The sequence below is a fragment of the Suricata suricatta genome, chromosome 9 (assembly GCF_006229205.1).
Source record: "Suricata suricatta isolate VVHF042 chromosome 9, meerkat_22Aug2017_6uvM2_HiC, whole genome shotgun sequence".
NCBI lineage: Eukaryota > Metazoa > Chordata > Mammalia > Carnivora > Herpestidae > Suricata > Suricata suricatta.
The window spans coordinates 107,465,430-107,480,768 of record NC_043708.1 but is presented as its reverse complement, the minus strand read 5'-3'; the positions used below and the strand labels follow the sequence as shown (position 1 = coordinate 107,480,768).

Sequence of the window (15,339 nt, the reverse complement as noted above, 5' to 3'; positions counted from 1 at the left end):
GCAGGCAGTTAGGAATTGAGGATGGAGGCTCCGGCGTGAGAGAAGGAGGGAGGGGTGGCAAGAGGCGGATCCGAATTGGATGTGCTATCCAGCGGCTGAAACCTAGAGGTCGCCAGGGGATGAAGAGTCAAGGATAGATCCTTGGAGAAATGGGAGCAGAAAGGGCAATTAAATGGGGAGAAGAATCAGAAAAGAACAAATCACAGAAGCCTGGGGGAGGGGTGCCAGGAAGAAAGGGTCCCATCCTGCAGCAGGGGTAAGAGGACCAAGGTGGAGAGAAGCACCTGGATATGGCGGCTGCTTTGGCAGATGCCCAGACATAGAGAACAAGCTCGTGGGGAGGGAGGGCATGCCCGAGGGAGGTCTGGGCAAGTCTGCTTGGATGAACTTCATTTTCTCAACCAAGTTGACACAGAATTATCCTCAAGGAATAAAGGCTTCCCATGACAGACCTTGGGAAGAACGGAAGGTGCTAGAATGGACGCTGGAGAAATTGAGAAATTACTTCCCCGTCCTTCCATTATGTTTTATTTGTTTATGAGATTCCTTTTTTAAAAAATACATTTATTTATATTTGAGAGACAGAGAGACAAAGTGTGAGCGGGGAATGGGCAGAGAGAGGGAGGCACAGAATCCGAAGCAGGCTGTCAGCACAGAGCCTGACATGGGGCTCGAACTCATGAAATCACAAACTGTGAGATCATGACCCGAACTGAAGTCTGATGCTTAACCAACTGAGCCACCCAGATGCCCCATGAGATTGCGTTTTATAACAGCATCAACTACTTTTGAGGAGTAGGACTTAACTAGTGTGTGGGTCCCTTTGATGGTCTGGTCACCTGTGATATACTTGTGATTTGTCGTAAGTTAGACCATTTTGCTAATACCGGAGTCCACTCAGAACTCTTCATCAGTCATTATCGTACACCTCACCCCAACTCTTGTTTTCTCCTCCTTGTCAGTGGGGCTCAGACTTTCCCATGCATTTGTAGTTATTGTATCTGGTGCATTCAACTTCTCTATTTTAACTAATATTTAGGGTGGGAACTTTCTCCAATAGAGTGAAAATCGGTTGTCCATGTTGCCTCTCCTTTTTCATTCGAATCATTGATTGTTCCCCACAGACACTTTTCCTTCAGCGTGTTTCCAGGACCAGTTTCTCAGCACAATATTACTAGCTTACTATTTGGCTGTAAGTAATAGAAAACCCAGCTAACAAGTGAATTATGCAAATGATATTACCTTTCCCATGTTATCAGAAATCTGCAGGTAGATAGATAGGGGAATTGGTTCAACAACTCAATAATATCAGAGCCAATAATGTCAATAAATCAGGCCAAGCTAATTCTTTTGGCCTTTATCTTTTTTAAAATTTGTTTGTTTATTTTGAGAAAGAGAGCACGTGCACGTGTGTGCATGGATGTGCACCCACTTGAGTTGGGGAGGGGCAGGGGGAGTAGAGAGAGAATCCTGAGTAGGCTCTGCACTGTCAGCCCAGAGCCCAATGTGCAGTTTGAACCTATGAACTATGAAATCATGACTTGAGCCAAAACCAAGAATCTGATGCCTAACCAACTGAGCCACCTAGATGCTCCATTTTGGCCTCTTTCTTCTGGTAGTAAAATAGCTGCCACTGCCCCAACGATCACATCCACTCTCAGAGCAGTTAAAAAGGGAAGAGGAAGGGCCAAAAGAGTTTCACTTGTGTATTATTGGCCATACCATGACAGATGACATCTACCTGTAGCAGATGCTGAGAAAGTACGTGTTTAGGGGTTTTCCCCTTTTATAGCCTCCATAATAAAGGAAGGTAAGCAGGAGTTTGCTATTAGATGAGTCTATTATTTACCACAGCTATCTTCTAGAAACTTCTAAAACATTCAGCTTGTCTAATCTTTAAGTTGCCTTTGACCTGTTTTATCTTATAGGCTGCCTTAATATATTCCTTTAGTTTGCTATCCCATTTTTAAAAGACTTTTTAAAAGACATACTGTTAGGGGCACCTGGGTGGCTCAGTTGGTTAAGTGTCCAACTCTTGATTTCGGTGTAGGTCATGATTTTGTGAACCACGAGAAACCGTGAGATCGAGGCCCGTATCAGGCTCATGCTGACAGTGCGGAGCCTGCCTGGGATTCTCTCTTTGTCCTCTCTCTTGGCCCCTGCCCCCACTCAAACACTCTCTCTATCCCTCAAAATAAGTAAAACAAAACAAAACATATTTTTTTTTGTTTTAAGTGTTTTATTTATTTTTGATACAGACAGAGACAGAGCATGAGAGTGGGAGGGGCAGAGAGAGAGGGAGACCCAGAATTGGAAGCAGGCTTCAGGCTCCGAGCTGTCAGCACAGAACCCTACTCAGGGCTTGAACCCACAAACACGAGATCATGATCTGAGACGAAGTTTGAGGCTTAACTGACTGAGTCACCCAGGTGCTCCATAAAACATACTTTTAAAGTTAGTCTCTTGGACCAATTTTTAAAACCTTCAGTACACATTTGTCATGGGACATAGGTATGGTACATCAAAAACCATTTCCAGAGTGCCTACAGGCAAATAACTGATCTCTTCTTCATAAAATCAACCAATGCATACTTTAATGCTAATTATAATTTCTAAATTTGAAAAGTTGGGAGACAGATTTATTTAGTATTATCTCTCCTACCGGAATATTCCATTTTTATTCTCTTCTTGACTCTTTACAGCTGCTTTTGGTGGGGGGGGTGGCAGGGGAGGGTGTTAAGAGTCTGAAAATTTTGCTGGAGCTGAAGGACATATGTGTCCAACTTTAAACCATCACAGTAATAGTTTGCTTTTATTTTGTGAGACCCTCTCCCCCTTTTTAGGTATTGGTTGAATATTGTATTTAAGAGTTTAATCCCGATGCAAGGGAAATGTTAACTGTTTGCTTCTTTATAAAGGAAGCATATCATGCGTATAAACATGCATACTTGGGGGCGCCTGGGTGGCTCAGTTGGTTAAGCCTCCGACTTTGGCTCAAGTCAGATCTCACGTTCGTGGGTTCGAGCCCCGTGTTGGGCTCTGTGCTGACAGCCAGCTCAGAGCCTGAAGCCTGCTTCCGGTTCTGTGTCTCCTTCTCTCTCTGCCCCTCCCCATCTCATGCTCTGTCTCTCTCTGTATCAAAAATAAATAAAACATTAAAAAAATTTAAAAAAAAACATGCATACTTGTTTGTGCTGAAGCCCTCCTTTAAACATGTTTTTAAGTTGTGGTAAAATACACATAACAGAAAATTTATCATCTTGGGGTGCCTGGGTGGCTCAGTCAGTTAAGTGTCCGACTTTTGATTTCGGCTCATATATGATCTCACGGTTCCTGAGTTCAAGCCCCATGTCGGGCTCTGCACTGACAGTGAGGAATCTGCTTGTGATTCCCTCTCCTCTGACCCCTCCCCCTCTCAAAAAGAAATAAATAAACTTACAAAAGAAAAACAAAAAACCCCAAAACTTATCATCTTAACCATTATTAAGTGTACAATCCGGTGACATTAAAGACATTCACATTGTCGTGCGCCCATCACTGCTTTCCATCTCTAGAATCTTTTGTCTTTTCCACCAGAAACTCCATACCCATTAACCATTAGCTTCCCCCTTCCCCCTCTCCTGTCCTCGGTAACCGCCACTCCACTTTGGGTCTCTATGAATTGGACAACTCTAGATCCTTCCGGTGACTGGCATCGTGCTGTATGTGGCTTTTGAGGACAGGCTCATTTCACCCGCCACCGTGTCTTCAAGGCCCAAGCATGTGACAGCATGCATCAGAACTTCCTTTTCAAAGCTGATTAACATGCCCCGGGGTGCACAGATCCACCACGCTTTGCCGATCCCTTCGCCAGCCAGTGGTCTGCCTTTTGTCTATTGTGAATACGCCACCGTGAGCTTTCTGAGCTCCTTGGGGAGCCAGGCAGAGTAGAAGCACACTGAGTGCTTTTACTGGACTCGGTGTCTGCATCCATCCCGGGAGATGTGTTCCCTACTCAGAACATGTTAATGGAGACCCTGGGCTTGATGACCAGGTTCCTAGAATTCAAGCTGCCCTATAGGAAAGCAGTAATTTTTTTTTCTGGAAGTAATTTCTAACCTATCGTTTTTATTGAATAAGATTTGTACGATATTGGAGAACACATCATATAATGCGGTAATTAAATTTATAAAAAAGAACCTGCCCTCAAGAGCTTCTAATTAATGGTGTCACCTCTGAGGCAGATCGTCACAAAGTCCCTATGCGTTAATGGTTTTGAAGGGTTTGCAGTCCCTTGGTGGAAGCTTAGCCAGCCTAGAGCAGCTCTGCTCCAGATTTCTTGGGCCTGCTCGCATATCCTAACACTCTTGCGGGGACCGGGGGAGTCTGTCCAGCCGGAGCTACGAGTGGCTATGGGTGTCACTTAGAAGGGCCTGGTGAACAGGATCCTTTCCTGATTCCGTGGTGGGGCCCCAGCAAAACATGGGACGGATATGTGTGCTGGCTTTGGAGACAGAAAATTGGAGTTTCAGGCCTGGATCTGCGGTGCGAATGAATGTACCCGTCACCTACCCGGTTCTCGGGGTGTGCCAGGCCCTCGTGCGAGCATCTCCCTGTTTTGGTCGATGTACTGTTATCCTCTCAGGAGAGTGACTGTCATGACCTTCGAGGTACAGATACCAGAACTGAGGGGTGGCAGTGGGGTTCCTTGCCTGAGTTGGCTCCGTTCATAAATGGTGTCGTCAGGATTCGAACCCGCTGGTCTAACTGTAGGATTGGGACTCTCAGTCAGTCTGCAAAATAACCATCTGGAAATCAGGCTGTGGGCGGTGGGTGAGGAGAGAAGAATAAGAAGGGACCGTGAAGAGTATCCTCTTAGCGTGGCACAGCAGCACAGACCTGTTGGTGGAGGGTGTTGTTATTTCGGTGGCCCTCGGTCCACGTCAAAAACAAAAGCTTGATTTCTTAGCTGGTGGGGCACGACGTAGCCCAGTGATGACCACCTCTGAGGGGTGCAGTTCAGGTGGGACCCAGTGGAGCTTCCCAGAGCTGGATCACAAGCGGGGGGCTTAGAACCACAGCACGCATTGCCTCACATTCTGGAAGCCGGAAGCAGGAAATCCAGGTGTCAGCAGGGCCCACTCCCTTCAAGCGTCCAGGAACGGATCTGTTCCAGGCTCTCTGTCCTCCCTGGATGGCCCTGGACTCCTTTCTGCTACATCACCCCCATCTCCACCTTCATTTTCACGTGGCGCTTTCCTCGTGTGTGTGTGTGTGTCCAGATTTCCCCTTTAGATAAGATGCCGGTTGTGGTGGATTAGGGGCCACTGACTCTGGTGTGACCTCGTCTTTAACTGATTACATTTACGAGGCCCCGTTTCCAAGTAAGAGCACACTCTGACCTATGGGGCTTTGGGATTTCAACATATGAAATTTGAGGGGGGCACAGCAATTCAGCCTGTAACCTCCGCCCTCACCCGTGTCTCTCTTTGGTCTCAGTGGCGCCACAGCAAGTGGGGGCGAGAACGAGCGTGAGGATGGGGAGCAGGAGTGGAAGCCCCCAGACCAGGAGTTAATCAGGAAGCTGGTGGATCAGATCGAATTCTACTTCTCTGATGAAAACCTGGAGAAGGACGCCTTCCTGCTGAAGCACGTGCGGAGGAACAAGCTGGGCTACGTGAGCGTCAAGCTGCTCACGTCCTTCAAAAAGGTGAGGTTCATTCTCATCAACCGTCTGGGGGGTTTCCGGTGGGCTTTGGGGGTTTCAGCTCTAAGTATCGTTTACCCCTTTGACACCTGGTGACTAGCGATTTTTTTTTCCTGAAATAGAGAAAAATGATCAAGAATAGGGATTTAGGATTGTTATTAGGAATATCACTGGGGCACCTGGGAGTCTCAGTCAAGCATCTGACTTCAGCTCAGGTCATGATCTCACAGTTCATGAGTTCAAGCCCCACATCAGGCTCTGTGCTGACAGCTCAGAGCCTGAAGCCTGCTTCAGATTCTGTGTCTCCCTCTTCTCTCTGCCCCTCCCCTGCTCACCCTCTGACTCTCTCTCAAAAATAAATAAACATTACAGAATGATATCTTCTCAGGGTGTCTGGGTAGCTCGTCTGTTGAGCATCTAACATCTGCTCAGGTCATGATCTTCCAGTTCATGAGATCAAGCCCCACATTGGGCTCTGTGCTGACAGCTGTGGGGCTTCGGATTCTCTGTCTCCCATCAATCTGCCCCTCCTTGGCTTGTGCTCTCTGTCTCTCTCTCAAAAATAAATAAAAATTAAAAAAAAAAAAGAATATCTTCCCACAGTATTAAAAGGGGCCTGGGTGTTGGACAAATGTCAGCGGGTGCAGTTGTGAAATGATAGTGCTGCTCTTAGTAAAGTTCAAGCACTCTTGCCAGGCAAGTGGGTGACTGGAAGGGTGCTGTGCCAGGACACAGGCACTCAGTGGCCTTGAGAGACACCTACTGGGCCTAGAATTACAATGAAACCCAAGCTTTTCACTTGCCCCATTGAATGAGTCAGAAGGAGCACCCAGAACTCAGCGAGACGAACCTTCAAGACTCCGGCAGTCTTTGTAAGACCGACGTCCTCATCTATATGGTGGGGATACGAGGTATCTGACGCTTGCTGCCATCTGGGCCACAGACCGCATGTCCCTCGGTGCACAGACCCAGCAACTGGACTGGGCGTGGATTCCCTGCTTGTCGAAGTGGGGACGGACTAGCTGGAGCAAGCACCGTGTGTCTTCCGTGGGGGAAGCGTATTCACCAGAACGGAAAAGCACCGCATGGCCTGTTGCATAACGGGATGTGTAACCGCTGGGGCCCAGCCAAGCTGCCGGCGCGCTTGGACAGAGAGCCCCGCAGCTGAGCTTTCTCCTCGGAGCTGTTCTCGGCTCGCCTGCTGGTCGAGTCTGCCCTCTCCTCTCGTTCTCGGCCTTCATTCATTCATCAAACCTACTCCTGCTGCACCCCGAGGGCTGCGCTAGGCACAGGATAGATGACGTGAATGTGTCTTTGCCCTTGCAAAGTCCAGCCACAGCGAGAGGTCGGTTTGTGGGTTCGAGCCCCCATGTCGGGCTCTGTGCTGACAGCTTGCAGCCTGGAGCCTGCTTCCGATTCTGTGTCTCCCCCTCTCTCTGCCCTTCCTCCGTTCACATTCTCTCTCTCAAAAATAAAGCAACATTAAAAAAAAAAAAGAAACAGGATCTTGGAGGATGACTAGGGGCTTGGGGGGGCACAGGAGAAGGAAGGGGTACTTCACGTTGTAATGGAAAAACCTCTTCCTCCTGTGTGTCTCCTCTGTCTCACACCTCTAGTGCACTCTGACACCAGACATGTATGGGGAGGCAGGCATTCCCCCGCCAAGCAGTTCTGTGTCTACCGGGAGAGAGCATCAGGTCGTACAGGCTGAGGGCTAGGCCCACAAGCCACCCAGATCACCCACGGCTTCTGCCCAACTTGGCAATGAACCAGAGGTTCTCATAACCTCCACCTCCTTGGATTTGATCATTTGCTAGAATAGCTCACAGAACTCACGGAAACACCTAGATTCACCAGTTGAGTACAGGGTATGACAACAGACACAGACAAACAGCCAGATGAAGAGATACCCAGAACAAGGCCCTGCATGCAGGGGCTCCTCTCCCAGAGGAACTGGGGTGCATCACCCTCTCGGTACATGGATGTAGTCTCACCATCCTGGAAGTGCTCTGAACCCCAAGGTGTTGGGGTTTTTATGGAGGCTTCCTCCTGTGGGCCTGATCAACTAGTAACTCAGTTTCCTGCCCTGCTTTCTCCTCTGAAAATTCCAAGCTTCTGACCATGGTTAGGTGTTTCTGGTGGCCAGCCCCCAGCGAGGAGCCATCCAGAAGCCCAACCAGAATTGTCGCCTTAGAACAAAAGGTTCTCCCGGTGTTCTTATGAGCTGGTAATTTACGGGGCTCCAACAGCTCCTTGCCAGGATCGGGGACAAAAGAGCCATGTATGTAAATGGATGGGGACGAAGAATGACATGTGTATTTAGAGCGGGGCCATTTCATCATCCCCGGGGAGCCTGGTTGGGTTTACTCCAAGCTGAAGTGGCCCACGTCAGTTTCCGGAGGTGCCGCACTGGGATGTGAACGATCTTTTGGAAGCTTGTATGTCTCAAATGCATCAATGCAGAAACACCTTCAGAGAAGTATTTGAACGTGAAGATCTCTGAGTCCTTTCAGAATGAGAAATCACAATACCCCACGTGTCCGGAGAACCAGCAAGTGCTGGCGGGGGACCCCAAAATGAAGCAGCCAGCTCACAGTCCTTCAGTCCTCCCCAGGGACCCAAAGAGGCAGCCTGCTTGTCTTTGCTTTTGAAGCTGCCACTATGGATCTATTTGGGAGGCCGTTCTTTGTTGAAAACTAGCTGCGGAGCAGACACAGACTCCCTAGCACCTTCAAAGTGAGAACAAAGGCCCTTGTCATTCTGTTGTTAATGTTTGTTTATTTTTGAGACACACACACACACACACACACACACACACACAGAGTCCGAGTGGGGAGGGTCAGAGAGAGAGGGAGACACAGAATCCGAAGCAGGCTCTAGGCTCCGAGCCGTCAGCACAGAGCCCAACGTGGGGCTCACACTCACTAACTGAGAGATCATGACCTGAGCCCAAGTCAGACACTTACCCAACTGAGCCACACAGATGCCCCAAAGGCCTTTTTCATTCCGAAGGCTTTCCTGCTAATCGTAATAGGAAATGCGTCTGACAAACAGGGGAATTGCAGGTTCTGAAAGTGTTATAAGGTTATTCCAGCAATTGCACAAAGATGGCGTCTCCCTCGATCGGATGTGGTCTTCCGTCAGCCTCCCCAGCCCTCGGAGTGGGGCGAGCTGGCCTTCCCTCGAGCAGGCCTTGCCCAGGCTTCAGGGCTAAGCAGCAGCTCCTCTTGCTCTCCTGATGCTCCCTTCCCGACTGGCTTTGGAGAAGGGTCCCCCCGGTTTCATCCTCAGAGCGCCCGCCTCGCTTCCTCACAACCTGGCAGTGAGCTTCCTTCATCGTCGTCACCCCTTCTGGAGCCCGACTGGCTCCGTTCACCCGAAGTCTGGCCCTTTGCCTGGACCTCTGCCCACCCTCTGTCTGGCTGTGTGTCCTGGGCAGCAGCCCACTGATGCTGTGTGTAGGTGACTTGGGGTCCCACACCCCAAGCCCACATCTGGGCCATGTCAGCCAGAGGCCACAGGCTAGAGTGGACAGCGCCGTCTCTGCAGGAGCCTGCCTGAACCTCTGCGAGTCCCCCCACGCTGCCCTGTTAGTGAGCCTCCCTCCTCGCGTCCTGGGAAGTTCCTGTTTGGTCTCAGGGCTCCTCTGCAGACTGACTGCGTTGGCCTGGCCTGCGAGGACTCAGGGTGATCTTGCCATTCCTGGCTCAGTCACCCACCCCACCCACCTCCACTGTTCCCGTGGGATGCCATGACTCATTCACCATGGCATTCCCTCCAGCGGAAGTGGGCCTCTCGAAAATTACTGTTTTACAGCATAAATATAGCCGTCATATACTGCACGCTGATACGCACAATTTCCACTCAGGGAGGAGGGAGGGAGGGACTATTTCATCATTCTCTTTGAGGCCCTAGTTGGGTTTTATCCCAAGCTGAAACAGTCCACATCACTTTCAGGAGATGTTCCAGCTCTTTTGGAACTTTCTGGTATCCAATGCATAAACGAAGAAAACACAACTTCAGAGAAGCATTTAAGTGTTAAAGTCTCTGAGTCTGTCAGAATGATAACACATGGTATTTGAAAATGATAACAGCAATGATATTTACTGAGTACTCCCTACGAGTTAGACACTGTTCTAAGTTTTGCATATGTATATGCAGAATGTGAGCCTGGATGTACACGTGCACCTACCGATTCATTCATTTCCTCCTCACGACAACTCTGTGAGGTGAGCACTATGAATGTGTCCATTTCACAGATGGGGGAGTTGAGGCACTGAGAGGTAGAAAAGTGTCAGGTCTTACTAGCAGCTGGAGGTGGGCCTTGGATTTCTGCATCTAACAGCTTTGTTCCAGGCCTCCAGGTTTAACCTCTAAACCTGTGTGGACTGGAATAGCTCCATCACCACAGAAAGTTGTGTTGGACGGCACTGCTCTAATTTAAAAAGACAGAGAGAGACAGAGCATGAGCTGGAGAGGGACAGAGACAGGGGGAGACACAGAATCAGAAGCAGGCTCTAGGCTCAGAGCTGTCAGCACAGAGCCCAACGTGGGGCTCAAACCCACAAACCGTGAGATCATGACCTGAGCCGAAGTCGGACACTTAACCAACTGAGCCACCCAGGCGCCCAGCACTGCTCGAAACTGTGCTGCCTAGCTTGACATTGTAGGAAGCTCACTAGATTTTTGAATGGCTGCACACGGCAGGTATGATGCTGGCAACCAGTGTTACAGGGGGGAAGAAGCTGGGGAGGGAGTTTAGAGAGGACACAAGATGGGCAAAGACAGTAGGTTCCATTCAGATGTGCTTTGTCTTCTTCAGGTGAAACACCTGACCCGGGACTGGAGAACCACGGCACATGCCTTGAAGTACTCGATGACCCTCGAGTTGAATGAGGACCACCGCAAGGTGAGGAGGACCACCCCCGTCCCACTCTTCCCCAACGAGAACCTCCCCAGCAAGATGCTCCTGGTCTACGATCTCTACCTGTCCCCCAAGCTGTGGGCCCTCGCCACGCCCCAGAAGAACGGGAGGGTGCAGGAGAAGGTAATGGAACACCTGCTCAAGCTCTTCGGGACCTTCGGGGGCATCTCGTCAGTGCGGATCCTCAAGCCCGGGCGGGAGCTGCCCCCCGACATCCGGAGGGTCAGCAGCCGGTACAGCCAGGTGGGGACCCAGGAGTGCGCCATCGTGGAGTTCGAGGAGGTGGAGGCGGCCATCAAAGCGCAGGAGTTCATGGTCGCGGAGTCTCAGGGCAGGGAGAACATGAAAGCCGTCCTGATTGGGATGAAGCCACCCAAAAAGAAACCTCCCAAAGACAGGAACCAGGACGAGGAGCCCGCTGCCGGCAGCCACCCGAACAAGTCCCTGAACAAGAGAGTCGAAGAGCTCCAGTACGCGGGCGACGAGTCCTCCGCCAACAGCTCCTCCGACCCCGAGAGCAACCCCACGTCCCCCATGGCCGGCCGGCGGCACGCGGCCGCCCACAAGCTCAGCCCTGCTGGCCACCAGAGTCTCTTTCTGAGCCCGAACGCCTCCCCGTGCTCAAGTCCCTGGAGCAGCCCCTTGGCTCAGCGCAAAGGCGTTTCCAGAAAATCCCCTCTGGCGGAGGAAGGGAGGCTGAACTGTAGCGCCAGCCTGGAGACCTTCCGCAAGGGCACGGATTATTCCTCTGACAGCAGCGTCACCCCCTCCGGCAGCCCCTGGGTTCGGAGGCGCCGCCAGGCTGAGCTGGGCACGCAGGAGAAGAGCCCCGGGGCGAGTCCCCTGCTGTCTCGGAGGATGCAGACTGCCGATGGGTTACCTGTGGGGGTGCTGAGGTTGCCCAGAGGCCCCGACAACACCAGAGGATTCCACGGTGGGCACGAGAGGGCCAAGGCCTGTGTATAAATGCCTTCTATTTTTAACACCCGCTCCATCAAAATCCCTGGCATGCTATAGAATGCAATTAAGTCCTCTTGGAAAGATTTTGTATACACGTAGACCTCTTAATTTATATATTTGTAATGTACATACGTTGTCAGGTGCGCCATGGTTGTAGGAACACCTTCTAGCTCAGAACAGCCAGCATGACATTTATTTTGATGACGCCCGATGTGTCCGAATGTCACGGGGCTGTGGGACAGAGGCTCCCCGGGGAGGGCCGGGCAGTGGGTGTCTTCCTCAGGACAGAGCTCCTCCCTGCAGTGACTGAGCCGTCCTCAGCTGACCACGCAAGGGCTTCCTGGGACCCCCCACCCCCCAGGAGCTCTGCTGTGTAATGGCCACTCCTAAGGCCGGTAGCATGGCGTCTTCCAGGACCACATGTATATTTCCTGTCAAGTGAATAAATGATAAAACATCTGACCAGTAGTCCTGCCTCTGAAGTCATAGGCTGTGTCGGACAGGAGTCTGTGCCCATCTGAGAGGCTGTGGTGAGTGTGTCCGGAGGCCACGAGGAGCTCAAAAGCGACCCAGTTCTTGGATGTGCCCAGGGCAGCCCTGGCACTCTCCTTGGGGCTCGGCGGCCTGAGAGGTCGGTGAGTGTGTGCAGACATTAGAGTGCCACCTCTCTCATCACAGTGAATCATACCCGGGCAGAGGCAGCTTAGTAAAGACCGAGCTCTCTGCATACGGTCCCCAGACTGGCTCCTTGTCCTCCGTTAATGTCCCGTGTCACTGGCAGCTTCTGATGTAGCAGAAGGAACCACGACCTGGATGGGTTGGCTGATCCACTTGCTCTTTGGGGGAGTTTAGACAAGTCCCATTAAATGAAATTTGTTAACAATTACTGATCTGTGATTAGATGCCAGGGACTGTGCTTAGAGTTTCCCATGCATTATCTCATTTAATTCTCCCCCAAACCACACAAGAAACGTTCAGATATTATCCCCCTTTTTACGCCAGAAGGAAGAGACTATATGTGGGTGACCAGCTTGTCCAGGGCCTGCGGGCTAGGTTAGCAGAGCTGGCTTTGAACCCCGCAGTCTGGCCCCCGAGCCCGTACTCTGAGCCACCATGGTACCCAGCATCTCCGAACCTCACGGTCCACATTCCAAAAAGGAGCAAGCGCAGAAGGTGCTAATATTTATTCAGCACCTCCGATGTGCTAGGCATTTTGCTAGACACATTCTTTCATTTATTCTGTCAGTGGCCCTGGAAGATACCAGAAGCTGCTGAGGGATGATAGTACCTCAAGCCTTTGTGGAAATGGAAAAAGAGAGTCTATGTTTAATTACACAGTTCTCTAAAAATTAACACATGATTATTATCTGCTTAGTAAGACACTGTGTCCCTTAAGTCCCAGAATACCTATTAACTGGTGAATGCCTCCAGTTACTTGGATTTGCCATTTCCACCGCTGTCAGCTGTAGGTGGCCAAAGGGCCACCTCCCCCCAGGGGCAGTGCCACAGCCCAGCCCCAGTCCCCTCCCTGGGCCTGCTCCCTCAGGGCCCTCCCACTCACCCTCCTGGATCCTTCCCGAAGCTGCCCCCTCCCCACCCGCGGGCCCTGGGGCCATCTCGGCCTCACCACCTCTCCTTGACCTGGCTGCATTCCGACTACTACACCCACTTTATGCTCCAGCACACAAGCAGCCCTCTAGTTCTAGATTCACTCCTGTCCATCCTGATCACTTTAAAAAATGCCTACACCCTCACCTTTGTGTGTGAATCCAGACAAACTCGGCCGTCTCTCTGCAGTATTGCCCCCGTGACCTTATGAAAGAGCCCTGAATTGGGGGTCAGTAGATTTGGCTTGTAGGCATGGTTTTTCTGGTAGATAACCGTTTGACCTTGAGCAAGTCATTTCTCTTTTTGATTCCTGGTGTCCCCATCTAACCAGTGGATGACAGTAAGATGCCCCGGAAATAAAGCCTGTATGCGAGAGTGTTGTAGGAACGAAAGAGTACTTTGTAGATGTTAGTCTTTACCTTGGTCTCCGGTCATCCCCGAGACAGCCTTCCTTCCAGGGCCCTGGTGCTTAAGCCTGGTCTCACATTGGAACCACCCAGAGAGCCTTTCAAAGCTGCCCATGTCCACCCTGAGCCAGTCTGATTTCATTGGTTCTGGGGGCAAGCCTGGGGCTGAGTGGTGTTTGAAACTCCCTTGGAGATTGTGCTGGGCAGGCAGCACCGAGAAGCCCTGATCCGTCCGAAGGAGGAAGAAGGTGGGATAAATGGAGGAAGGCTTAGAGACACCCTTCCTCATCTTCTTTTTCAAGATTTGGGCTTCCTCTGTTTTTCTAGAGCTCCAGACACACTTCCCCTCCCCACTCACGGTGGCCCAGAGACCCCGAGCACCTGCTGATGAACCTGACCTCTCTGAGTCCCTGGCCAGACCTTTGGCTGGGGCATGGGCTTCCTGTTTGTCCGCACAGCAGGTCTCTCTTGAATAGCTTGACTGGGAAACCCAGCCAACAGTGTTTTTACAGATGTTTCATTCTTTTTAATGAAAACCAGTTCCTTCTCTGCACTGGGACCCAAAGCCTGCTGGACATCTCCCAATGAGGCGCTGGCGGGTCACCCTAACACCACACGTGTCCCCATACCACCTTGTCTCCCCGCCCCATGCATATCTGCTCCTCCCGACTTCCCACCTCAGCCAGTATGTCTGCCTTTCATGTCCCCCCAACGGGAAGAGACTGCGTGGCCTATGAGAAGGGGGCATGTTCTGGAGTCCAACAGCCTGGGTTCAAATCCCAGGGACCTTTGACCAATGACTTAGCCTCTCTGAGTGTCCGTTTCGTCTCCTATAAAAGGTGGAGGGTAACTGTTCCTACCTCATACGATTTGTCAAAGTTACATGAGCTTCTACCTGTAACATGCACATGGTAAACGCAAGGCTGTCATGTTTATACCGTCTCCTTCCCCACATTCAATCAACAGTTCCGAGCTGTTAGTTCCAGCCCTGAAATGTCTCCTGACATGCTCTCTCTGTCCCCAAGCACTTACTCACTTTCATCTGTCCCCTCGAGCTCTCCCTGGCTATAATCCTCCTCTTTAACCCATCTCGTAATGCCACCCGACCCATCTTACTTACAGTAATTGTTTGCATCACTTCCTCACTTAAAAAAAAACAACTCTCTGGCTGCCTTTCCTTAAGCACAGAGTGAAGGCCAAACTGCTTCACACCCCCCGCTGTGCCACGCATCTTGGGGATCAGGCGCTCGGAGCATTAGCTCAGGGGACCCACAACCCATGAGACTGTAAGGTAACCTCCTGAGCTGACGGGCCAGCTTCATATCCAGAAACGGGCCCCTGCTGTTTTCATTTACTATTGCATCACTCCAGGGTGTGGCTGGGCTGAAGAAGGCTCTATTTGGTTTCGGCCACACGGGACTGAAACATATGAAAAAGTACTCTTTGATGACACATTGGTCATCGATTATTTTTAAAGACGTCTCTTAAAATGTGAGCTAGTTTTTCCAGTCCTCTTTAGCCGCATGTCTTGTTCCTTGTGAGTTGTCAACAGGATGGAAAAGCCCCGAGAAACTAACGACAAAGCTCTGAGGAGGAGAGGATTGCAACAAGGAATGTCAATTTCTTCTTCCCAACGCTGACTTCAACCCTGGCAAGCGCACATGCGCTGCAGGGAAGGGTACAGCCGGAGGCTGCAGTCTGAGTACCCAGTGCTCAGGAAGCATCCCTCAGGATGACGGTCATGTGGATGGATC

General features: G+C 50.8%; 1 protein-coding gene across 1 annotated transcript in view; it reads left to right on the top strand.

Annotated features, from left to right (window-relative positions):
- Positions 1-12,032, top strand: part of LARP6 (La ribonucleoprotein domain family member 6) — a 20,144-nt gene extending 8,112 nt beyond the window's left edge. The window contains exons 2-3 of the mRNA XM_029952418.1: positions 5,479-5,689; positions 10,509-12,032. Coding sequence (XP_029808278.1) covers positions 5,479-5,689; positions 10,509-11,576 — 1,279 coding nt within the window. The 3' untranslated portion in view covers positions 11,577-12,032. The remainder of the gene's footprint in view (positions 1-5,478; positions 5,690-10,508) is intronic.
- The last annotated feature ends 3,307 nt before the right edge of the window (positions 12,033-15,339 follow it).